General features: G+C 42.6%; 3 protein-coding genes across 11 annotated transcripts in view; all 3 read left to right on the forward strand.

Moving 5' to 3' along the window:
• Positions 1 to 125: 125 nt before the first annotated feature.
• On the forward strand, positions 126 to 18,873 carry c2cd2l (c2cd2 like). 3 transcript variants are annotated; one of them, XM_085797859.1, is made up of 16 exons: positions 218 to 464; positions 753 to 976; positions 1,007 to 1,233; positions 10,915 to 11,010; positions 11,310 to 11,429; positions 12,684 to 12,794; positions 13,364 to 13,477; positions 13,604 to 13,703; positions 13,791 to 13,923; positions 14,097 to 14,161; positions 14,411 to 14,532; positions 15,081 to 15,252; positions 15,351 to 15,449; positions 15,814 to 15,947; positions 16,923 to 17,136; positions 17,701 to 18,873. In XM_085797859.1, the coding sequence occupies exons 2-16, from the start codon at positions 838 to 840 to the stop codon at positions 17,949 to 17,951; spliced, it is 2,097 nt and encodes a 698-aa protein (XP_085653985.1). In that variant the 5' UTR covers positions 218 to 464; positions 753 to 837; the 3' UTR covers positions 17,952 to 18,873. The 3 variants fall into 3 exon arrangements, with proteins under 3 accessions (XP_085653986.1, XP_085653984.1, XP_085653985.1); XM_085797860.1 differs by having other exon boundaries at positions 126 to 464; positions 753 to 1,233; positions 15,853 to 15,947; XM_085797858.1 differs by having other exon boundaries at positions 136 to 464; positions 753 to 1,233.
• Positions 18,874 to 20,558: 1,685 nt separating this feature from the next.
• On the forward strand, positions 20,559 to 21,177 carry h2ax (H2A.X variant histone). Its single transcript, XM_085797862.1, has one exon. It carries the CDS (start codon positions 20,583 to 20,585, stop codon positions 21,009 to 21,011), a length of 429 nt encoding a protein of 142 aa, XP_085653988.1. The 5' UTR covers positions 20,559 to 20,582; the 3' UTR covers positions 21,012 to 21,177.
• A 2,954-nt stretch (positions 21,178 to 24,131) lies between these two features.
• phldb1a (pleckstrin homology-like domain, family B, member 1a) overlaps positions 24,132 to 25,572 on the forward strand; it is a 30,968-nt gene continuing 29,527 nt past the window's right edge. For 4 of the 7 annotated variants that reach the window (XM_085797866.1, XM_085797874.1, XM_085797873.1 and 1 more), the window contains exon 1: positions 24,548 to 24,945. The gene's annotated coding sequence lies outside the window, so the exon portion shown is untranslated. Of the gene's footprint in view, positions 24,407 to 24,547; positions 24,946 to 25,572 lie in introns of those variants that run through there. The other 3 variants (XM_085797867.1, XM_085797872.1, XM_085797865.1) reach the window with 3 other exon arrangements.

Raw genomic sequence — 25,572 nt, forward strand, 5'->3', positions numbered from 1 at the left:
TGGCAATAAAGCCTTATTCAGACTTCTCAACTGTTTTATATGTTGTGCTTTTATTTTGAAGGCTGTGCTTTTCACTTCCTTGTTGTCGTTGCTCTGGTGGTTTGTCCCCTGCAGCGCCACCTGCAGGCCACGGCTGCTCTTTGTCAAATCATTGTAGAGACGTGAGAGAGGTAGGAGGGCACAACCAGCGGAGATTTGAAACCCACTGCAGCCCGTAATGCAGCAACAGAGAGCGGACAGCCTGTCCCGGAGTCGATAGGTGACAGCGGCCGGAGATCAGCACAAACATCTCTGATGACTCGGAGCTTGGACAAACACACATGAATTATTGTTGATCGCAGCGCTGCATACATCGCCATGAGGACAGCTTCGTGTCACCGATGCCGTGCTTTCGATTCCCAGCAGCAGCAGCAGCAGCAGCAGCAGCAGCAGCAGCCTGCAGCCCGGAGGGTCTGAGTCAAACGGTACGTGTGCAGGTTCATCATAGGAGTGTTGTCCTTTAACCTGCGTTGCATCGTCCTCCTCCTTGTTTATGCATGGTTCATATACTTAGGTTTTCTGCGTAACAGCAACGCAGTGCTCAGTGCATGGGCTCCAGCTTCTCACACACACGCACAAGCAGTGTGTTAGTGTGACCTAAAACAAGGAGGTAATAGGCTCCATCTGTGCGGCTCCCCCGTGTGTTGCTCTGGGGTATCCCTCAGCTCCCCTTCAATGAACCCAAGTGACTGACTGTTTGCTGCCACTCACAGGGTAAAAGGAGCTGATCTACTCTGCCTGACAAGTCCTGAAATTTCCCTCCTGACCTGATGATATGAGAGGCTCCAGGAGGCGGTGATGGAGCTCCAGGACTTGGGCTGGCTGTGTCTGGTGGGTCTCTTCCTAGCCTCCCTGCTCATTGTGCTGGGATGGCTTTTCCAGTACTTGAAGACTGTGCTGCGGCTTTGGAGGGCCAAGAAGACCATCAAGCAGGTCGGTGCAGGAGGAGGAGGAGGAGGAGGAGGAGGAGGAGGACCAGCCTGGCAGCAGCTCTCTTTCAAGCAGCCCCAACAGAGCCAGTGTGGAGGCGTGTGGGGCTTCCTGGTCAAGCTTCGCTCGGGCTGGGATGGACGACACACGTCTGAGGCCGGGGTCAGAGGCCTGTTGACCTCTCTGCTCTCCTTCAAGTCCTTCAGGGAGCACTGGCAGAGAACCTGGGTGAAAGCTCTGAATGAACAAGCCTGCAGACATGGGGTGAGTTGTTGATTTGACATCTTTAAGCCGTTGAATAGGAGGAGGAGGTGTAGCACAAATCATATGTCAAGGAGCCAAGGAGAACGTATATGGCATTGTGTAGAGGAGCTGCATGCCTAAGGTTACTCCATGAAGCAGAGGCATTAATAGTTAAGCAAGGGCAGGTGGTGTGCCCATGTGCGCTGGAAGTGTGTGTAGGCAGAGAGGTAGAGGTGTGGGAGTTGGAGTGTCTCTAATCGGTAAGAGGATGGGGGGCAGAGCCTTGCATAACAGCTCTGAATCAATGCACATAAGAGCGGAGAGGCAAGACCAGTCAGCATAGCCACAGTACGAACACCCACACCTCGTAAAAATAGTCTGATACCCCCGCCTGTGGGGGAAATGGATGCGTTTGATCGCAGTGGGAAGAGGTAAAATGAGTGTTGTTCCTCCAGAGTAGAACGGTTCTCTCACTTTTAATGCAGCTCATAACCTTTACTGTCCTTATTGTAAAGTTAAAGCACTGCTAGTGCTAAATGTTGGATTCACTGTGGTCGGTGCTCCATGACACAGTTGGTGGTCCGGCACATGTGAAAGGATAAAGGTGGTTTCTTTGATCTGTGTGAATCAAAGTCACAGTCAGAATTTTTCCCTTTGAGCACTGGAAGAGGAGATGGATCCTCAACCCCCCCACACACACAGAAACTGATAAAAAAAATAAGTGTGCGTGTTAAGCGAGAGAGTGTTTAAAGGGGGTCAGATCAATCCACGGCACTCAATTCTGATTCACAAGGGTCACCTCACCTTGATGGATTGAAAGTTTCCCCTCAGATGTTCAAGAAAACACTGAGAAGAAATGTTCATTGACTAATAATCCCGCCCACGAGTGCTCCCATTAAGACGGCCTGCTCTCCCTGCTTTCCCTGCATCCTTCACCAGCTCTTCCTTGGCTGAACATTTATGTTATAGTCCATGTTGTAAACAGTTTTTCTTGTCTGTATACAACATCTATTTGCACATCTGCCCGTCCTGGGTGAGGGATCCCTCCTCTGTTGCTCACCCTGAGGTTTCTCACGTTTTTACCCCCGTTAAGACTTTTCTTGAATAGTTTGTCCTCAGTTTATGTGAGGGTCTAAGAGCAGAGGATGTTGTTATGATGCTATGTAAAGCCCTCTGAGACAAGCTGTTGTAAAAATGGACAAATGAACCTGTCTTACCTTGCCTAATAGTGGTAGTGCTGTTTTTGGATATGGGTTTAAAAAATACACTTGGAGTTTTGCCCAAAGGTGCAATTTAAGAAGTCAGTATTTTAGCACCCAGACTAGAAAGAGGTCCAACTTAGAAACCAGTACATGATTTCAGCCCACTCAAAAATCAATAGCAGTTATCAAACGATTGAAAATGCACTGACCAACTGATTGATTTTTTATTTAACCTTTATTTTGACAGGGTAGATCCATTGAGAGCTTAGTAAAAGGCTGATTTCTGATTATGTTTTTGAGCTAGTCTGATGTTAAATCTTCCAACAGGAAACTGAACCTCACATTAAAGCTCCAGTAAAAAAACAAACTCCTCCCATTTATCAAAGTTCATTTATATTGCATTACGATGATATGATTATTTTATGAAATTATACTGTTCAATAATCAACTCTGTTAAGCTATTACCAGCTTTAATGTTATACCAATGTAACTACCCGCTGGATACTGAGCTTCATATTTAGCGTACGAACATGAGAGTAGCATTGACCTTCTCTGCTAACGCTAAGAACGATGGCAAGAAGCTACATGTGCATTTCCAAAATGTCACAACTCACATTATTATTTCAAAGTCTGACAACTTATGTGTTGGTCTTTGGGGCTTGAATATGAAGAGGACAGTGTGTACCTTGAGAAGGCTACATGTGTACGCTGTAATGTACATTATACACACTGTGCTGTGACTTCATGTGACTCCTTCATCCATTTTCTCTGCATTCTCCTCCCCACGCTGTTACGTTTCGTGTGCAGCACTTAGCCAGAAGAGTTTGCATCTGTTTTTCATCAAAGTGTTAAAATAAAAACCTTTTTTTTTCATGCCGGTATAACGAGAGGGCTCAGTATTGCTGTGGAAGTGCTTCTCTTTAATAAACTCTGGTAAATGGTGGGTGTGAGTCAACTTAGTTATCGTACAATGGCCTAATTAGTTCGTCCATAGTGACCTTTGTTGCTCTCAGTTACTAAGGAACTCCACAACACTGGAGTGAACCTGTGGTGAACTTTGGAGCGTTAAGTGAGAAAATGAAACCCGTGTTGTGTGCCTTTTTTTAAGAGGATGTTGCTATGGTTATTTTTGAAGTACCTTCACCATTTGCTGCCGGTTGTGATTTGTTTCATTTACGATGACTCTGTGACCTTTAGACTTCTGAAGTGCTCTCAGAACCGAGGGGAGGAATATGAAAGTAGTAATGAAGTAGGGACAAGGCTTTTACCCTGCAGTGATAAGGTATATGATGTTTATTCTACGATAAGTCCCCAGACTGCGTACATTTATCAGTGGTGGAGGAGACAGAGTCAAGCTGTCCCTGTCTATCTGTGCATGTAGTCTTTAGTTTGTGAACTCAGAGTGCGAACCAAAACTTCCTGATCTCACTCATCACAATAAAATAACTGCATGTCACTGTGTGCAGAGCAATCAGTCAGTCTAAGTGTGTCTAGGGTGTATGCAAATCACTTGTAAGATTATTAATGATACTTTGAACATGACACTGAGAAAACAAATTACAATCATGCCTTAAATACCTGGAGGATTTTTTATCTTGGAGCCAGCGTGACACAGTGATTGATGATATGGACCTTGTCTTGTAACTCAAAGGTCACATGCCTGGGTTTCATACCGCCCTTTTAACATGATATAAATCAAATCTGAAAGTATTTGTTTACTCCCCTACGTGCTCATTGTTCAGTTATAATAACCAGCAACCCTGGTCCTTTTGTCTGCATTGTTTAGATTAAGAGCTGTGACTCACGTCGTGTTTTTTTTCTACGTATTCCCTGAAATCCAGAGTGGAAAACCTGCTGTGGTCTGTGCACGTATGCTGAGTAATAGCCACAAACCAGTCACTTTGCGTACTTTGCCCCTCTCATACAGAAAGCACCTGCCACCTGCCAGGCATGTTGCCGTGGCCACCTCTAAAACAAAAGGCCTGCTGCCCTAGAGTACGCTCCTGCAGACTCACGTTCTCCTCTTAACTTGCTTTTCATGATAATGTTTCTAGATTAGACAAAACAAGAGCTTTCCCAGAGGAGCACGGCACCATGAAGATACGGCGTCGGTGTCATCATAGCAGGGGATTAGCATGCAAATCCTTCATTGCATTAACCTAAGTACTTCTCCGACATTTAAGATGGATGCTGACAGAAGTCTTTAAATAATTATGTTGAGATTCATCCAAATAAAGGCAAGTTGAATGAGCCTGGGAGGAAATGTTGCAGCAATAAACAGGACTCAGCAAAACCTTGTCCTCTGCAGGGTTCATTCAGTTTTTCCTGAAGCAACACAGCAGCTTTGTGCAAAACTCATTATAATGAAGGATCGTATCTGTGCATTGTAGCAGCGATTCCGATCCCAAAACTGATAAAAGTGTACGTATCCATCTGTGTCCTGGAATCATTATATAACTCTAAACTGATTAGTCAGCTGATGTCAGCTGGAAATGATTTTGCTAATCACTTAATAGTATGAAAAATGTCCTGGTAAAAAAAATACAATTTGACATTGACTCACTCCAGCATTCAAACTATTTTCTGACCTTTTATAAACAAAATTATTAATTAATTATAAAGAATTAAGGAACACTCTGACATTTCGGGAAATGTGCTTATTTGTTTTCTTCCCAGCTACAGTGATCAATCAGTTAGCGTAGCTTAGCATAAAGACCTGAAACAGAAGCTAACAGCAAGCCTGGCTCTGTCCAAAGCTAAAAGCAATGTGCCCACCAGTATCTTGAAAGCTCAGTGTTTTACATCATATTATACGTTGCTTGTTTAATCTGTGCAAATGCCACAGTGTAAAAACAACAGATTGTTGTTTTACAGGGGGTTATGTGCTGCACTATTTTTGGCTGGGAGCAAGGACTTCCTGAAGTCTCGTCATGACGTTGTCAAGCAACCAGCAGAGACTCCATCAGAGTTATATCTATCTCATCTAATGACAGCTAATGTTGAGCTATTCCTTTAATCAAGAAAATATAATTGTCATGCAGCGCTATTAGTGAAACTTGGGGAGATCTAGCCCTGATTATGTTTATTTCCATCATCCATAAATAAATGAATAAATTAACATGCCATTTTAAAACTGGGGCCCATTAAATGATTCTGCATCAAGTCCCTGAAGTTCAGTTGAGCTATTACTTAATTACACACAGAGAGCGTGCAACCTTTCTGGTTTTAGTGCTGCATTTAAATAAGTCAGATCCACCAGTGTATTCTAGGGGTGTGAAATATGACCATACCACGAGGAGGTAGCCTATAAACTGTGTAACTTAATCACTGATTTAGCTCCAAGGCAGTGGATAAAACCTTTTATAAAGTCTTTTGAAAGTTCAGCACTTTCTCTATATTCGCAAATTACAGGTGAAAAGAACTCACACAGTATGCAGACCGCTGTAGCCGTCTAGCTTAGCTTATTCCCACATAATGGTTTTTGATACAGTTGCTGGTAAGATCATTGTGGAACATGATATCCTTTTCAGGACATGGATTTTCTGCTTGACCAACAAATGCAATTTCAGTCAGCAGGACAGAGTGTTTTAAGTCAGTGTGCTCAGCTGTGCACAGTAATATGGATGGACATTATGGCAACTTCATTAGCAAGTTCAAAAGGAAGGTTTTTGAAAAATGTCTATTTAAGCACTATTTCACTTAGGTGTAATGCAAAAAAGCAGATCTGAGTATGAGATATCATATTCATTAGTGGGTCACTGTAACTTTGATTCACACAAGTCTGCCGTCTCACTGATTTGAGTGTTGTCCAAATACTGTGTCCTTGTAGCAAAACCCTCCATCCCAGAGGAAGGCCTGACTCAGATCTCTGAAATCCAGTACTCAAACCTACAGGATGAGACAGATATTGAGGAAGCAATAGGAAAAGGAAACACTATAACACATGCGAAGATGCTGCCAGGTCTATAGTTACATTGGTGCTGCAGAGATGTTCAGCCGAGTGTGTACGAGCTCATCAAACAAAGCATTATGCGAGGAGATAATGTTACTGACAGTGGCTCATACTGCTTCTCCCTTTAAGATATTTAGTCAAGAGGTTTGGTTTCCTGTCTCTAAGATATAGATAAGAGAAGACAACTGCGACCCCAGGGTGAGGAGCTGAGTGTTTGAGCACTGGCCCTGTGCTGCAGCTGGGCTCTGTCGAGTTTGAAAGATACGTCAAGTCTATCTCCAGTCGACAAATGTTGATTTATAGGTTTCTGAAGAAGACACCCTCCCTCACACACACACACACACAGATACACACACACACAGACACACACACTCTCACTCTTCCTGTGTCACTGTAATCCAGGGATTTGGCCGGAGGCTTCATTGCAGCTGGTTATATGTGGCGATGTCAACAGAAGGACATCCTCTCACTGCAGAAACACACACATACACATGTGTGTGTGTGTGTGTGTGTGTGTGTATGTGACAACCAGCATGTCAGGTTAAGTGGTGGTGATTTCTCCACAAACACTTCAATCAAGAATGATAAGGACTCAGTTGTTCATGTCCAATTGTGAATATACAAAGAGAGTGAATATGTTCAGAAAGAGATCAAGCTGCCTGAACAGCACACTGGACTGTTTGGTCTTCCTCCTGCACCTTTGGACAGTAATCCCATGATTCAACTTGTTTCATCATGACTCAGTTGTTTATCCAGAGAAAATGTCTGTCTGCTCAAGTATTACTGCGGGAGCCTCTGGCTATAATCTTGCCTTGGCAGAGTGAACTTGATATGGAGCTATTCAGATGTCTCGGACTGGATTAGTTTGTGGAGGAGGCTTGAAGGGCCGGACTGGTTGACCGCTTGGACCTGCAAGATCATAAAAGCATCGTCGGACTGCGTGTGCATCTGCAGCTGACAGATGATGTCAAGACATCGTCACGGGGTTCAGTGGGAGGAGGAGGAGGAGGAGGAGGGCTAATGGAGCTCACGAGTGTGCATCTGCAGGGAAGGAAGCTCCCCGTCCATTCAAGATCTGCAATTATAAAGAGCCTGGTGATTAGCATGAGGCCACAGTTCACTTCTTCCCTCTCTGACTGTGAGCTGCCGGTAGATAATTAATGCCCCACGATTATGCTCAAGTAGATTTCTTCTTAACGACAGGGGATGTTAAGCACTCAGCATTCATTTGCTTTGATAGCACAGGAAGCAAAACTTTTTATCCCTCAGTCACAAATGTCACAAATAATTTTACAGCCATGGCAAAAATAAATCACATTATATTATTAAAATTCTACTGTGGCAGACATTGATCTCCAACTAGGCTGCTCCTTTGACTTAGTTTTTAAAATGAGGCACACATAATGCATTTTTGTTATTATTACACTCACTGTGTTAGAATGTTAAGTGAAGCTGGGTCAGAAATGCTTAAGATGGAAGTCCTTGCAGTCTTTATGTATTTCATAGATTAGGCTAAATAGTTTCATGTTTAACTTGTGCATCATTTCTTAAAACACTAGTAAATATAAAATTGGAAATATGAAATCAAGTTAAATTTATATAACTACTCTACTAATAAATACTAGCTATTTATATTTAGCAAACTGTGATTAATGGCTGAGGTATTTGATAATTTTCAACAACTGATGGACTAAAAGCTATGCTAGCAGTAGAGAGAGGCTAAGTGCTAGCAGCTAGAATTACACTCATAATTTATTGATCCATAGCATGTAATTATTACTTTTAGTTAAGTGTATTAGCATGCTAACATTTGCTTATTTTCTTAGCAGTTGTAACATTGTTTTCAATTTGTGTATTTAGGCAAAATGTTTTCCTTTCATACAATTTTAACTGATCTTAAATATTTCATTATCCCCAAGCATTGGATTATGTTGTTGTTCAGTAAAAGTAAACTACATCAGAAATGCTTTTTCTTCTCCACAAAGTTTATCCCCTGTTGTCGCATGAATTTCAGATACGTACAACTAAAAGAAAAGACAGGAGAGGAAGATGAGGGTCAACAAAAGCCACAGGGGGAGTGTATTTCTGGTTGACCCACATGCTTTTCAGAGGAGTTCAGCTCGTCGGACCCAAAGGGGATGACGCTGACAAACCTGAAGTGACACCGTGGATGTCCTCAGGAGCTGTCTCCTTCCCAGAAATACCCTCCACACATACACTCAGTTGAACAGCGGTGGTTCACAAGGACAAATCTGTAGTTATGCTGCTAGTGTTGCCCTGTCCGTGACAAAATGAGCTCTGCGGTCTCTGCCAGGAGGATAGACAACACCACAGTGCACCAGATGGCTACCAATGAAGCCAATGGATGTGAAATGTCTAAGCAAACTCCCTGTGAAGGAGCAGAAAACCGCAAACATATGACAGTTTAAATATCCCGTGCTTCACTGAAAAAGATAAAAAGAGTCAGAATTGTTGAATATTTTGCAGCCTTACATTTTCATGGCCATGTTAGACCTCAATATTGAGTGATGGCTGTTGCTGCGTTCAGGACAAGCTTTCAAGCGTGTATCCTTCAAAATGTTCAACAAGCATTGTGATGAACCCAGAAAACACACAATGCTGGAATTGTAGTTCAGCCCAGAGAGTGATTATTTACAGAAAATTATATCAACACCCCCTGGCAGAAACAACAAAGACTGGAGATCTGATGACGCAACCCCCTCTCAGCCATGCAAAGACTTTGATTGACACAACTTGGCAAGTTTGTGCTGCTGTGTGTCCTAAAGTGATTTGCAAAAATGTAGCGTTGTCAGTTTCTTTTTGTCATGGATTAGTATGTTGACATTAAAAAAACACACACACGCATCTAGGCAATCACTTGTTATAAATTGAGGTCTTGGGGGGTTTTAGATTTGATACTGGGAGGTAACCAGTGGCATAGGAGTTAAGACAGATATCACATAATTGAACTTTTATTGTCAGGGAAATAATAATTTCCTCTCTTCTTTCATGCCAAATCAATATAATAAATGTAAAATGCCAAAAAATTTAAAATTATTTTGTTCTCACTGTAAATACTTTTGCAGAATACTAAGAGAAACATTGAATATTTTTTGCTGGCTCAGAATTAGACCAATTAATTACATACAGTAGATGCCAGTGGTGTTTGACTGCAGTGGTGTAAACCTTTAGTAACACACAGTGAGAATCCTGTGAGTAAATGTTCATCCTAAAGCCGCTCAATCTGCAGTACATCACATCATATTTGTTCTGCGCTTTGAAAGTAACGAGCGGCTGGGTGACTGAGCAGTTTTAGAGGCTCCAGTCAGCCGAAGTAAACACACCCGGCCGGTTGTACGCTGTAGTCATGTGACTGCAGGGTTTGGTCCAGGGAAACTACGTAAGCTTGCAGCATCGCAGTTGGCTTCCTGCCCTCCTTCTGGCTGAAACACTGACACACACACACACACATAGGGACACACACCACAAACTTCGTTATATCATCCTCCCACCTCTGCCCCGCCTCCACTGTTGTGTTGGGTAGAGATTGGACCTGGACCTCTGACTGTATATAGACTTGCACCCAGAGGAACATATGCCCTGACAATAGGGGATTTGTTTTCTCTCTCTTGCGTCTCCTGAGCTAGTTAAAGCTGTCCAGTGTAACAGATCCTCTGGCACACACACACACACACACACAGTGATACTGGGCCACTGGTGTTTCCACAATCATGGTGAATCTTTTCCTGCAACTGAGATGATAATTAATCTTGTTCGAAATGTTTTTTGTTTTTTTTCAATCTTCTGCCTTCCTGTAGCATGACAAAAGCATTGGCTGATACGGTCTTTATGATGGATGCTGCTGTGAGGTCTGAGCAGCCTGAAACGGTTGCAGTGTGACAAAAGGGGATTTGCAACTTTTTTATTATAAGAAATGCTCATATTAAATTGAATATACTCTCCACCACCCTTTGGTCAAACATATGTTGTAATTTTTTTTGCCAGTATCTTCAGGCGTTATTCATTTGAGTGCACAAATCCTCAGAGCTGCCTGGGCTTGAATTGCATTTGTGCTTTGCCATGCGTAGTGAATACAGTAATTATTATGGCATCTTAAAGAGTCTGTAATTGATTTCTGATAATTTATTGACTTTTCACCTGTAAACTGTAGCAGAGAAAGAAATATGACTGTAATATTCTTCTTTTTTTAATCACAAATTTTGTACACAGGGAAGTGTTATTTTGTTTCTATGGAATCAGTATTGTGTGAAAGTGATCGTCTAATAACTCAGAGCAAAGATCAGTGACACTCTTTGATGTCTGATACAAAACATGCTTAAAATTCATGAGGTCCATCATCGATTTGCATGTTAGTTAGGGTTCGGCAGCTTTTTCATTGAACTAACATCTTTAAGGACTATGACTAACTGCTTACCGGCTTCATTAAAGGCTTTATCACTGCAGTACAAAATCTTTTATGTCATCACCAAGTTGTCTCTTGTGTAATATTCAGGACATTTGTTCTCTTCCTCTCTCTCTCTCTGCCAGAGCTCCATCCAGATCACTTTTGACAGCAGTCTCCAGTTAACTGCTGCTGCTGCAATAGACAGTGTGACCTGCACTGACCAATCAGCGCACCGAATGGTAAGTAAATCTTTGTGGTCCGCGTTCAATACAGCTGCAATAACGGAGGGATTAACATCTAAAGCTGGCATCTTTAGTCAGTGAATTTTAATTGGAGCAATGCATGACAAAAAATTTCTGGGTCAAGTGAGATGCAGATGATGACACAGATTTTAATAGTCCACAAGATGGTTTGATGGTTTGTCTGTTACTAATGAGCAAAACTTGCTCTTTCAAAAAAACATAAAACATTTATATGTGTCCTGTTTAGTGTTTTTTTTTTTTTTTTCATTTTTGTCAATCTGCTTTTTATTTTACAGGTTTTACACTGTAACTGTAGGGTGGACACAGTGACATTTCCTGTGACGGTCACCCAGCAGTCACACGCTGCTGTTTCCATGGACACCTATCAGATCACTATAGCACCTATGGTGACAAAGGTACAAAAGCTCACCACCTGGATTTTAGCAATTTGCACATTTGAGGGCAGGCCCCCTGAAACAAATGAGAATGTCAGAGCAGCATTTGCATTGATATTCAAATGTTCAAATTTACACTAAAATCGCTTATAGCCCCGCCATCACTGTCAATGTCATTAAATGTGGAACTTGAATAACCTCTGTGTTGTTCCAGTTGCTGCAACAGTATTTTCCAAAACCAAGAACCTGTTTCTCATAAATCACGTTGCTTCCTGTCTCAGACATGTGATTGTTTTCTCCCGCACTTCACTGAAGAGGGTTTTTATGTTCAAATTGATTTTCCATGTGCACTCCTTTCACCAACTAGTTTTGTAGGAAAAAATTTCCTTATGCGCTGAAGACAAGCGTTATATGTTGTTTTATAAAGTAAGCAAAGGCTGGTCATCCTCCAAATGTGACATTGTGCAAAATCATCAGAATAAAGATTGATTTAAAGGGATAGTTCAACATTTTGGCAAATTGGCCCATTGCCATAATCGCTATAGTCATAGCAGTAGGTTCATTACCTTTAATTGTAGGTGTAAGCTATTTTCAGTACGGCGGAGCGCAGCAGCTGGCTGCTCAGAGCTACGCTATGGAGGCTAACGGAATTTCTTGGTTTCCCTCATTAAACTCATCAAATTCAACATCCCAAAACTCCACAGCGCTTTTGTAGACAAGTTGTGACCTGCACAACCACCACGCTATGAGATAATGACGGAACGATACGAAACGGAGCCGTTTTCGAGGTAAATACAGGGTAAATACGGAGACTGCTTGCTGAAAAACTGTCCCTGAACGCAACGCGCATCAGCGGTTTTGTATGAATTTACCTCGAAAACGGCTCCGTTTCGTATCGTTCCGTCATTATCTCATAGCGTGGTGGTTGTGCAGCTCACAACTTGTCTACAAAAGCGCTGTGGAGTTTTGGGATGTTGAATTTGATGAGTTTAATGAGGGAAACCAAGAAATTCCGTTAGCCTCCATAGCGTAGCTCTGAGCAGCCAGCTGCTGCGCTCCGCCGTACTGAAAATAGCTTACACCTACAATTAAAGGTAATGAACCTACTGCTATGACTATAGCGATTATGGCAATGGGCCAATTTGCCAAAATGTTGAACTATCCCTTTAAGAATGCTACACATTTAATCCTTTCTGTATTACTTTGTAATCTATTGTAATTGCGAATCTGTTCACCTGCTTTTCCAACTTTGCTCACCCTTTTTGTCTCCATCAGGTGTTGGTGTGTTTGGAGGAGATGGAGGACGAGGGTCTGCTGATGTCCTGGACTCTTTCCAAGCAGCCGTCGTTTTCTCTGACTGTGTCTCCGTGCAAGCTGCAGAGACAGGTGACACAACGTCTAACCGTGGTACCACTACATCCACACGGACATTCAGAAAAAGGAAATGCACGTAATGCAAATGTTCCTGTGACTGCGTTCAAGCTTTTTGGTCACATTCTTTTCATAAATCTCAGTCATCATGTAATGCTTTGCATGTGAGTCACAACCCTATTAAAAGTCATTATGAGTCACAGAGGAAATGCCGTTGTTGTTGTTACATAAATGTGCAACAAAGCCAATAAAAATAGGAGAAAAAAACAAACAAATACTGAACATGTGAAATTGTTTTCACCACTGAAAAACAAACCCCATGGATACTCACTGAATCTTAGAAGATCAGAGAAATCTATACTGTTATTTTTATCACCAAGAAAATCTAAGATATGATTCAGTCCCATAGGGGCAATGTTTTTGAACAAACTAAATGGCTTTTAGAGTAAAACAACAGTAAACCACCACTTTCTATTTGTTCCTTGTAGATGTTGTTGGATAGAATCAGGCACAAAATGTATTAAAAGCCCCACTTTGTGCCCGTATTTATTAGAGAATAACCAGTTGCTTCTTTTTCTTCTCAGGGCACCGAGGCCGAGGCAGACCTGACCATGATTAAGGAGATGATAGAGGACACTCTGTTCAGCACTCAGCCAGCCATGGTCCTCAACCTCAAGACCTGTGTGTCCAGTCCTTCGGTGAGAATAAATATTGTTTAGGTTTCCTGACATAAATAAATGGTTATGAGTGGATGTTGTACTGTAGGTCCTGTGCTTCAGCTGGTTTTGCTATTGAGATCTACATTTTTTTCTAAATGCTCCCAGGCCCCCATGGACCGTCTGTCAGTGGGACTGAACTCTGTATCCCAGAGTGTCTCGGTGCGGCAGCTACAGCTCCGGCAGCTCAGGGCGACCTTAAGTAAAGGTCAGATTTTTTCCGTTGGCGTCAGATCATGTCCGTTGAGCTTCCTGCTGATTGCCGAGGTCTCACTGCGTCGCTGTGTGTCTGCAGGTCAGTGGTCTAGACCAGAGGAGCTGTGCTGTGTCCTGAGCCTTGACCAGCCCTGCACGGAGAGGACCACCCGCTTCCTGTCTGTGCCCAGCAACTCCAACGCCCCGCTGGAATGGAGCGAAGAAATGACTCTGTAAGACAACATCTGTGACGTCAAGCTGCTGATAAAGACTTGTAATTGTGTACATTTATTCCAAAACGAGAGGATAATCTTGCCTGAGAGAAAAAGTCACATTATTCAGTGTCATTTTTTGCATGTTGGAGTTTCTCTGTAACTCTAACACAGCTGTTTTCTCTGTGATGAAGGGAGCTGGGCCCAGAAACCAAAGAGCTGAGAGTCAGGCTTCTGGAGCGGAAAGGCAAAAGAGAACGTAAGGCATTGCTCGATAACAATTTACGATTGGCTGCTGTTCAGGATCATGATCAGCAGGATTTTACTTAAGCAAAATCATCAATGCTTAAAACGCAGCGCTGGCAGTCTCGCCGTAACACTCATTGTTAGCAATTTAAGATGTATAAAATGTCAGTAGATGCTCCCGCGGGGCCTTCGCTGCTACGTGTTAAATAGGTTTTCAGGCTGTTTCTACAAATATGTGACGACTTTCCTTTTTCTTGGGTAGAATTCCTGCCTGGTCACGCATCCATCGCCTTGGATCCCCGGTGCAAAGTTCCCACTGGACAACATATACTGTCAATAGGCCCGGGTCACGGCTTGGCACCACACGCTACTATCACAACAGAAGTGAGTGACAATAGGAAGCATCGCTGCAAAATGATAGAAAACTGTTGCAAAACCATCCTCGTGCTTTAAAGTGAACAGTTACATCACAGTTTATCATCTAACACCAAGCAAGCTGGAAGAAAACAAAGACTCACAACAAAAGGAGAGGGAGAGTTGTGTAACAGCTGATGCAGTCCATTGTCTCGCCTGTAATAGCTCACTCAGATCTCCTCTGACCTTTTCAGCAACCAACTTGTGGCTTTTCTTTTCTTCTTTCAATCTACTCCTTTCTTCAAGGAGGGCAGAAGCATCTTTGTAGTGCCACATTTTATGTTGGTACATTACCTGTTGTTCTTTAACAAAAGATTCAAAAATACCAAACAAGAGATGAGATAGCATCTCCGGTGTTGTACGTGTTGTACCTGCTGGTTAGTTATCTCAAATTGTGCCAGCAGTTTGAATAGTTTGAGTGTCCAGCTCCGTAATAGAGTGTCTTCTTTTTAATGAATTGACTACCTCCCCTACTGGTGTAGGAGTATCTGACTCCGTTTGTTGTTTGTTTCTTCCAGCTGCTGTATGTGGAAACAGACGAGCCTTGCGGCGTCCACAATGCTTTGCCACTTCGTTCCTCACTCACCCCCACCAAGAAGGTCGACGTGGACCGGACCATCATGCCGGATGGAACCATCGTCACCACGGTCACCACCGTCCAGTCCCGACCTAAACTGGAACGCAGTCCAGGTAAAGTCACAGAGTGAAGGACAGTGATGTCGTATATTGCTTTATAAAACGATGTTGTGATACTGGGATATATGATTTATGATGACGACGCCCTTCAGGTGATTCGCCTCTGCGTTCGCCGTCCAAAGTGGAGGTGACGGAGAACAAACCCATCATCCTGTCTGACGGCAGAGGCAACACCAGCCCCAACTCCAGCAGTGAGTGCTAGACTGAAAGGCCAAGGCATTGTTTTACATAACAGATGCAAAGCAGGATAAGCAACAAGCAGTGGTGTAATACGAGATGAGAGAAATGCACTTTTCAGTATGTGTCATGCACTCTCTCTCTGCAGGTGAACCTTAATCCTTAACAGCTTTACATAGAGACGCCACTTCCTTACACGAAGCAAAGTACAAAACACGTCAGAGAAACACAACAGAAAATATTGAATACATCATTAACATTCTTATAGAACAGTATGTTTAATATTTGATAGACAAATGTGTATTTGACTAGTATATTGAGTATATTGCAGTGTACCAGCGTAGTGCTGATTTACATATTTATGTTTTTGTTGCTCAGAGAGCAGCCGCCTCTCTAATGGCCTGGATCCTGTTGCAGAGACTGCCATCCGCCAGCTGACAGAGTCTGCATCCAAGGTAGCGCGCAAGACGCCAACAAAAAGGAGCACACTGATCATCTCGGGCGTGTCAAAGGTCAGAGGATGGATTTTGTGTCACAGGAGGCGCCCATTCACCTTTTAAGATGAATAGTACAGTGTATTTTTAAAGGTAGATTAAAGAATATGAAGCAATTCACATTTAACTATCACTTCTTTATTGCCAATGTGTGAAGAGGTTTTAACGTAACATAAAACGTGAGATCTTCCATGGCTCTCTCATTTACTAACAGTGTAACTTAAGTTGCCTCATCTATCAGTCAACCACATTCAGTCTTGTGTATTCTACGTCACTGTTCTGGCCGATGTCTCTGACGCTTAATGCTTGCTTGCACAGCTACCTCCAGAGTGTGAGCATGTGTGTGACCCCCAGCAACTGGATACTCAGTGCATTTCATTAATGGCCACTGGTGGTATTACTATCAAGGTTTTTTGAACGTTACAAATAGTACATTTACATGAAACTGCTTGAAAACTCAATTTGCAGAATTTGCGCACCTATCCAAATGATGTGAGTGTTTTGCACAGCCATTTCTGCAAGTGAAAATAATATTATTTATTTGTTTTTTGTCTTCACTTCGAGTAAATGAGTCACTAATGAACGAAACCTACTGATCTGAAATACAACATAGAACCAGGCGAAATGAGTGTGATCTCATTTTAGTGCACAGTAGCAACCCCCCTGTTGGACCACAGTGTAGCCGAATGAGAGTCTCCTGACCTAATTTCTGCCCTAAACCCTGTAGAAATGTAGAATGAAACCTCACACAATCGTCACTAAAATGTGCAGGTGTCACAAGGCTGAAATTGTAAAAATGCACACAATGAAGTGTGCACTTCAAAAAATAATTGCCATACCATTTTGAGTTAATCTTCAGCAGCGTTTTTAGGTTAAGATTAGTAGTTACACACTTCACTGCATCCCTCCTCCTGTGTCCTATATAACCCCTTAATTAATTGTGCCAGCATTTTCAAAGGAGCCTAAATTGACTCAGTGTGTCACACCCCTTAGGTTCCACTCTCGGAGGACGACTGTGCATTATCGAGCGGCTACGCTGCAGCCATGGATGCAGCCATGCATGGCAACCATTTCGGAGCGGGACATCACCAGGACCCTGATGAAACGACACCCTCCGATGTGTCGGAGCGTCCGTCTGTAGACGATGTGGAGTCGGACACTGGCTCCACTGGTGCCTTGGAAACCCGCAGCCTCAAGGACCACAAAGGTAACAATGCACTGGCCCAGACACTAAAAGATTCAGTTTCCCCTAACACTGTTCAGTTAAGTCTTTTGCTAATTCGGTAACACAGTATTCAGCAATATTCAGATTATGTTTTTTGCAAGATGTTTGATTGCAAGTTGTTCCTATTCTCACAGTTGCAGCAAATATTAAAGAGTTGATTTAGATTCCTTCGTCCTTTCTACACCGGATGGGGGTTTATTTTCATTTTCATAAGTCACTGCAGTAAAGTGTGTTTGTTGTTTCACATGCAAACAAATCTTTTATATAGCCTTACATAACATCAAAACAATGACTTAACAGGGCATATACTGTAACACCAGTGATCCTAAAGGTTTGCTGCTGCCCTCTGGAGGCCATGCTGTAACATACACCCACCAGATGAAAGTGGTATTGAATGGATTAGTGCTCAATTCAATTTGATTATCAATTTAATAAGGGAGCGTATTGATGAAATCAGTTGATTAATTCTTAAAATTACTTGTTGGATGATTGGGTAGTGTCATTCTACAAGCTCCTAATGTCCCTCTGTCTGTGTGCCTCCTGCAGTGGGCTTTCTACAGAGCGGGACGAAGCTGCTGTTCCGCAGGAGACATCGAGAGAAGGAGTCCTGCCTCAGCCAGTCCCACGAAGACATCTCTAATATGGGCAATAACTTTGCTGCTGCTGCAGCCAGCAGCCGTAAAAAGTCTGGCAGCTTCTCCCGTCGTCTCATCAAACGCTTTTCTTTCCGCTCATCGGGCAAATCAAAAGGCAAAGGCACGGCTACCAATGGAGGAGCGAGCTCAGTGGATAAGTGATTATCATTGTTTGGGTAGGACATGGGCCATCCTGATTTAATGGGATTGAACCAAAGTCTCTGTTGATACTGTCAGAAGAACAACTACTACTCCTTAAGTCCAGTCTGTGACAGGTTGAACACCCCAGGCGGGTGATCACTTGTGCATGTTGCAAAGAGGATACCTCTGGCAGGGCTTTCCTCTGGAGACAAATTATTGCACCTTCAGGACAGAAGTCATATTTGATCACATCACTGAGGTTTAACTGTGATTATGAAATCTGTTTTTTTAAAGGAGAAATCTGCTGCTCAGTGAGTAGAAGGGAATAACTACAATGAAAAGCCGTGTGTCCTGTTTGAACACAAACCACAGTGGGAGTGTTTGTGCTGGTGGAAATGCTCTTAAACTACAGTGATTTAAAATACCAGTACAAAAATTGTAATTATTGGTTGCACTTTTGACTTAAGTTTTTTTTAACAGCACATGTAAAGTTCCTGGGTTGTATAATGGTAATTTATTATTATGTGGTTCTCATGAAACAAGTGCTATTTATTTTACTCCCAAAAAAGTGAGTCATCATAGTTGCATTATATACTATAAACTAGAGACAAGCTGTGTTTTTCCATGAAAATGTAATTTCACATAGTTTAAGTGGGTTAAGAAGCATCATTTGTAATCTAGCTGTAATGTCCATCCATAATTGCTTATACATACATTGGTTTTTAGAAAGTTGCTCAATGTTGTATCTTATATAAGAAGCATAAAAGATAATATATTTACTGTACTTTTTATTTTATAAAGGTACTTTCTGTGGATTTTTAATTTGAGGTTTAGCTCATAAATGCATTTGAGTTTGCTTATGAAACTTCAACCAGCCAGGCTCTCTAGAGGACTACTCATGCGGGGAAATGATTTTCATTTTTTTAATATTATGACTATAAAACGAATGATCAGGTCCTGCTTTCCTTGCATCTCCTGTTGGCTTAAATAAGTGAAAAGTTAAAAAGACTTTGACACTCATATGGACATTTTATTATTGCAATAACTCATTACTGTGCAGCAAGATTGCATACGTTTAAAGCTCTCATGTGATTCGCTTGTAATTAAAACCTATCCTGTACCATCTACTGTAGGTGCATTATCATATTGTATTTCTTTTTAAACAAATTTAAGTTAGAAATGACGAGTAACACTATTGCAACAGTGCCGCAGTTTTTAGAGGTCTTAAGGAAGAGTTAAGAAGTGTTCTGCTGTGAGCAACAAGTTTATCAAAGTTTATGACATGTTGATGGGTGGAGTGGACGCACTCAGGGCTAGAATCGAAATTACTGCACCAACTAGAGATATGAGGAAACCGCTTCACCCTCAGAGGCATAACCAGTGTGTGAAAATGTATATACAGTTTTGGCTAATTGTGTTTTGTCAGAGAAAATGAAAAATCTTTTAACCGACTGCATTTATTATGGAACTTTAAAAACCAAATGAAATCATTTTGATTTTCTCTTCATGTTTATTTGCAACAATAGAATTAAAAGCTGTAAAAAAGAAAAAAAAAGAAAAAAGAAAAGAAAAGAAAAAAAGGGATCATAATCATGGAGCCAATGCTGTCAAAAGGACTCTAATGGACACAAATTCAACAAATTCAAAATGCTGAAGAAATGAACAAAGCCACTTCATCATCAAAAGGCACATTGTGTGGCTGGAATGTGAAACAGGAAGAGGCTGCAAATTTGAGATGTGTAATTTCTGTTGTTATACTTAAAATGTTTAATTTATTTCAAATAAATTATTTTTGAAAGCTCACTTGGTTTCTACCCTAGACTGTCTGTTCCTGACTCTTTTGCAAGCATTATTCTGGAGTTACAGCATTACAGTTGCATTTTCAGTCACTATCAGGCCCACATGGTTTAAAATCAGTATGTAGATGTAAATAGACAGATTTTCTGAGTGCCTGATTATAATTTCACATAAGAATAGAAAATGCAAATGCAACAAGAAAGCTTTTAACAGGATTTTAGATGGTCTTTGAGTATTTCAGAGGTTTCCAGTGGCTGCACTAGAGGCTGCAGTGAATGTAAGGAAAACACACCACAAGTTACCCTCCCCCACTTTCCAAGGATCAGAAATGACTTCAAGAGCAAAACAAATCAAGTCAACTAAGGTGGGTGAGGGGCCTGTATGGACAGAGAGGAAGAGACGCCACAGTCTTTTGAAAACCCTGGGTGAAGCTCATTATTGTCATATAAAACATTTAGATCATTTAGCGAATTTGATCTTTAAAACCATTCATTCTCATATATTCTTCTTGACTTTATCACTTTCACTGTTTTTTTTTTTGTGAACGAACGCGCTAAAAACTTTAAAGCTGGAGGGAAGCTGTTGGATTGGTCTCTCTTACGCCCCCCTTCATACACGTGACAACAAGCAGCCGTAACAGCCAATCGCCTTCGTTGCTTCAGTAAGACCTATCGTGATTGGTCAGGCTTTCACTTCCCTTCGACCCCCCACAGCCAATCACGTTCGAGCAGTTTCACTCCAACAGCCAATCGCGTCTGAGGGCGGGACCTCGCCGGGGGTTTATATCCAGGTCGTGCTGCATTCCCCCTATCATTACAGGATTCTGTTTTGAAAACGCGAAACCTACAACCAACGATGTCTGGAAGAGGAAAGACCGGCGCCAAGGCCCGCGCTAAGGCCAAGACCCGCAGCTCCCGCGCCGGGCTGCAGTTCCCCGTGGGCCGTGTCCACCGTCTCCTCCGCAAGGGGAACTACGCCGAGAGGGTGGGCGCCGGGGCCCCCGTGTACCTGGCCGCCGTGCTGGAGTACCTCACCGCCGAGATCCTGGAGCTGGCCGGCAACGCCGCCAGGGACAACAAGAAGACCCGTATCATCCCCCGCCACCTGCAGCTGGCCGTCCGCAACGACGAGGAGCTGAACAAGCTGCTCGGCGGAGTCACCATCGCCCAGGGCGGCGTGCTGCCCAACATCCAGGCCGTCCTGCTGCCCAAGAAGACCGGGCAGTCCGCGCCGAGCTCCGGCAAGGCGGGAAAGAAGGCCTCATCTCAGTCTCAAGAGTATTAACTCGTCGGCTAATAACTTTACACCCAAAGGCCCTTTTAAGGGCCACCCACTCCTCATCGAAAGAGCAACTCGTCCTGATAAAAGCTGTCTTGTTTCGCATGTTTTCTCGCCCTCTCTCTCTTTTTTTTTATTTAATAAATGCCTGTTTCATACAAAAACAAAACAATGGTTACCATTCGTTGTGCTGTCTGAGGCTAAATGCTAACTTCATTTCACATATTCACTCACTAGCTGCTGAGTTTGTGTTCAGCTTCAGTAGGCCATGAGTCCCTGGAAAATGTGACTTTCAGTTTCTTTCAATGAAGTAGCAGTTAAGTAGGCTAATGTTAGCGCTGCTCATTGTGCCCTGCAGGTCGAAACTATGCATGGTATGTGAACATCATGGCCCCCAGTCAGTAACGAGCCAGATCCTGCAACACGACCTGCAGACTGCTGATAATGTGGTCTTTTCTAGCATGACTGTGCACATCTGGTGCAGCTAACGGGGAGGTGAGTTCATCAGTGTGTATCAGATGATGTGGATATTAAATCCCACAGTGCAGGACGGTGTAAGTGCACGCTGCAATCATGGAGATAGTTCAGGCTCCTCGCTGGGGTCTTTTTCCTACTACCTACGGTGGTTGCCATTTTATGTGCAACTGGCGTCTGCCTTGAAGACGTGGTTTTAGCTAAACTAGAGATGTTAGGTGGGTTATTCCCATTTGAGTCCTCTACAAGCTTCAACCAAGCCAGAAACACAACTGTGGGTTTATGTAAACTGCATTAATTATATTTAGATTCAGATAATGACAAGCTGAGTGCATGTTAATAAATAAAACTTAAGAGCTGCAGCAGGTGGTGTTGCATCCCACCTCAAAGGGTTTATACAACAGCTGCCTCGAAGTAAAAAGTGCCCCGAGTTTGTGCCACTTTGTGGTAAAAGTCTGCCGTAAACAAACTAACGGTTCTTTCTGCTTGAGGCTCCAGGTGTTTCCTTGTTGCATGTGAGGGGGGAAAAAACAAGTGCAGCTGTTTTACTATAATGAGCACAATCACATCTGAGCAAATGTATGTGTCAATAATACAACAGGTGTGTCAGGGCGAAGTAACAATATAAGGCCTATATCATATCACCCAGATCTACACTATAGGTGCCAGAAAGGCAGGGCATTTATTCAAAGAAAACTGGTTTCGTGAAATGACTGACAGGCCATCAGCTTACAGCAGCACAGAGCTGGTGCATGAGCTTTTTCTGCTGGTGCAGTGAGATTACCGTCTGTGCTGTAAGGAGATTTAGGTTGAAGACAGAAAGGTATGTGGTCTAATTATACAGGGATCAGAATCACTGATTAAACGTCAGTGCTACAAATAAACCACATCTCAGTCATGTACAGTGCACAAAAGACATGTCATGGCTCTTTGCTGATACTTTGCCAGGTAGCTACACAACTCTGGACTTGAATCAAAACAAAGAAGTTGAAAAATTAAGTGATACAGCATGGTATTGGGAAAGTGCAATGCACCAGTGATACTGAGGTTGTTTCAGATATATCCAGTCCCCATTATAAGAATCCATTGTTTCTGTAAAATATCTGTTTTGATACAGCTTTAGGGCTATTTTGCCAAATAGAATAAATATAGTGCATCTTATATCACAGCCATGTGTAGCAGAAACATGCCAGGGCTGCCATGGTGATTGTGTTGTTGGGCTGCACCTCACTGACTTTGCCACCAGGTGTCAGCTGCTTCATCATTGAAACACCAGGGTATGTGTGTTATGTGTTTATATCTGTGAGTTTCCATCAACAACCCAAGACAGTTCACAGCACATATTGTTGCAGCTGATGTTCAGCTAGTCTCACCATAGTCTCTACAAGAGGGTCATTGAAATGTTTTCAGCTAAGAAAAGGAACTAGAAAATGTCTTGCACAAATTTTTGAGAGTGCCACAGGGGGCACTTCAATGTGATCTCTGTCAAGCAAGCTCACACCCTCAGCATCAGGAGCCACACACTGCACAGACAGATAATTGTGCTAAAAAACACCACAAACAGCCAAGATGTTCCTAATAATCTGATTTAAGGTAGGCTACCATTAATCAACACATGGAGCTGGAGGTCAGTAATGCCACTGAGCTTGCATTGGGAGGCTGGGGGTTTGAATCCCAGTCAGGATGTTGTGAATGTGAATGCCCTGTCTCAAAGGAAGAAGAAAAAAGTATTATTATTTACTGTGGCCAGACCTTGCCTCCACATGGCCTTTGCCCGGCCTCAGAGAGCTAGAGACACGCGGCCTTGGGCTCGGCCATCTGCGTTTTCAGTTATAACCCTCCTCATTTGTCAGGTACAGCAATGATATTCCTGAACCATCAATATTTAGTGCAATGGTGTTCTTCACCTCCCACAGATCATGGTTCAATTAGGATAATTCACTTATTTTTCATGAAAAAACACGTTTAAACTGTTTTTATGTAGTTGGGAAATACCAAATACAGTTTTATTCACTCATGGCAACAATCACTATCAAACAGTGAAATATTAAAAGACTGATGAGCCGTCAGACTTGACAAGTGTAGTATTGCCTAGTAAAGATGTAGTGAGTTTATGTTACAGTAACTGTGGTGCAGCCTACTTGTTTTCTCATCAGATCCCAGACGTGCAGTAAAACTCACCCATTACCTTTGACCAGAGAAGAGCACACAGATATTTCTGTCTGCTTTGACTGTTTTATTGGTGGCAAAAGCAGCATGACGCACCAAGTTTGAGCTGAGCCCAGCACAGGCTGAACCAATTACTCGGTCCCTGACAACGTGTCCCGCACCAACAGCCAGGCTAAAAATTCCAGCCTGAGAGGAAAAACTTGAGTGTTCACTGGCTGTGATAACTATAATTTCCTGATTGGCACTTTGTCAAAGGCTCTAAATTTACCACTGTGCCCGCTCTCAGCTGTCTGTGACAAACTAAAGCAAACACAGAGATACTCAGCTTTTGTTTTATAAGGTATGCCGAAATGTAAACTCAGAAAAAAATGCTGCACCTGTGCCAAAAGAAAGTTGGCTGTGTCCCTCTCTAATCCTCAATGAGTTTGAAGTGATCTCATCCCGCCGACACTTTTTCCATGTTTTGTCTGCCCTTTGAGAATCACAGAGCGATACAGGAGCGTGGGTAGATTTAAATGAAGGAGAAAAAGGAATGATAAGTGGGGAGAGAAAGAGGGCTGGAAAGAGGGGTGGACCTTGGAGAAGGATGTATGTGGATATTTCACTTTCTGTGTAACAGCAATGAAGAACTGACAGCAGATTTCCATCCTCCACAGGACTGGAGAAGTTTTTTCTCATGAGAAGCTGAGGAGACGTCTCATCTGTGGTGGTTTTAATCTTTGGACTGACAGACAAGGGGATGTTCCTCGCCAGCTCGGGTAATGAGAAACAAAAATGTTTGCTTGATCGCCCCTGTGTGTGTGTGTGTGTGTGTGTGTGTGTTGCAGGGGGAGAGAGATGGAGATAATGGGGCTATTGTGGCAGTTTGGCATGGTGGTTCTCAGTCCAATATGACCCATTTATTCCTCATTCACTTTGCACTGTGTGTGTGTATGAGAGAGAGAGAGTTTATACATACCTTAAATATCATCGCTTTAATCATTTATCTTTATCTTTGAGCACACCCATTAATAACTTAAATATTACAGAGCAGTGGGAGCAGGTGCAAGTCATCTGGTTTCAGGGAGAGAGAGAGAGAGAGAGAGAGAGAGAGAGAGAGAGAGAGAGAGAGAGAGAGAGAGAGAGAGAGAAAGGGAGATTAGGGGTCAAACCCAGCCGGCTCTGTGAATGGAGACTTTTATATGTGTGTGAGATCAGGCTGCCTTCAGGGCTCATGCGTCTAGTAATGTACTTTGGAGGAATTACACACAGATGAAGTATTTCTCCTGACAGGAGTGTGAGGTGCACATGAGCCTGGGTGAGTACATTTTAAAAACATAACACTTCTAATATTATGTAGTTCTGCATGACAGGGGAAAATATATCCAACACAAAGACTATGATGTGTTGTTGGTTGTTTTAATGTGGACATATGAATGTACAAAGGAAATGATGAGACATCTGTTTGGTGGGAGGCTCATAGGAATGGTTTTGGGAATATCAGCAGCTTCCTGTTGTTCTCTCGTACTCATTCATGCTCGTCTGGGTTGATGCCTTATCAGAAGAAGAATTTGGCATCACGTTGCTTTCTGCGCTGTGCGATGAGAAGCTGTTATATCACAGTGGCCTGCATCTATCCTGGTCTGTGCTGCAGACGATATTAATCTTTCTAGCTCATCTGCGAATCTGTCTTTTATCGCTCCTCCTGGGTATGAAGATGAGGGTATGTCTCGTCCCGAGTTGAGCATATTCTTCCCAACCTGTATATACAACGCTACTCAAATGGTTATGATGAAGCTATAGGGTCAAGGTTCTAGGTCAAAGGTGATATTTTGGTCTGTCAGAATTGGCGGATGAGGCAGGATTTGTGCATGACCTGAGAGGAAGTGCTTCTCAGTTCAGTGCATGCAAGCCCATGTTAAGTAATGGTGAACTCAGATGAGGA

This window comes from Trachurus japonicus, chromosome 14 (genome assembly GCF_045865225.1).
Source record: "Trachurus japonicus isolate A0001 chromosome 14, Traja_1.0".
NCBI classification, from domain to species: domain Eukaryota; kingdom Metazoa; phylum Chordata; class Actinopteri; order Carangiformes; family Carangidae; genus Trachurus; species Trachurus japonicus.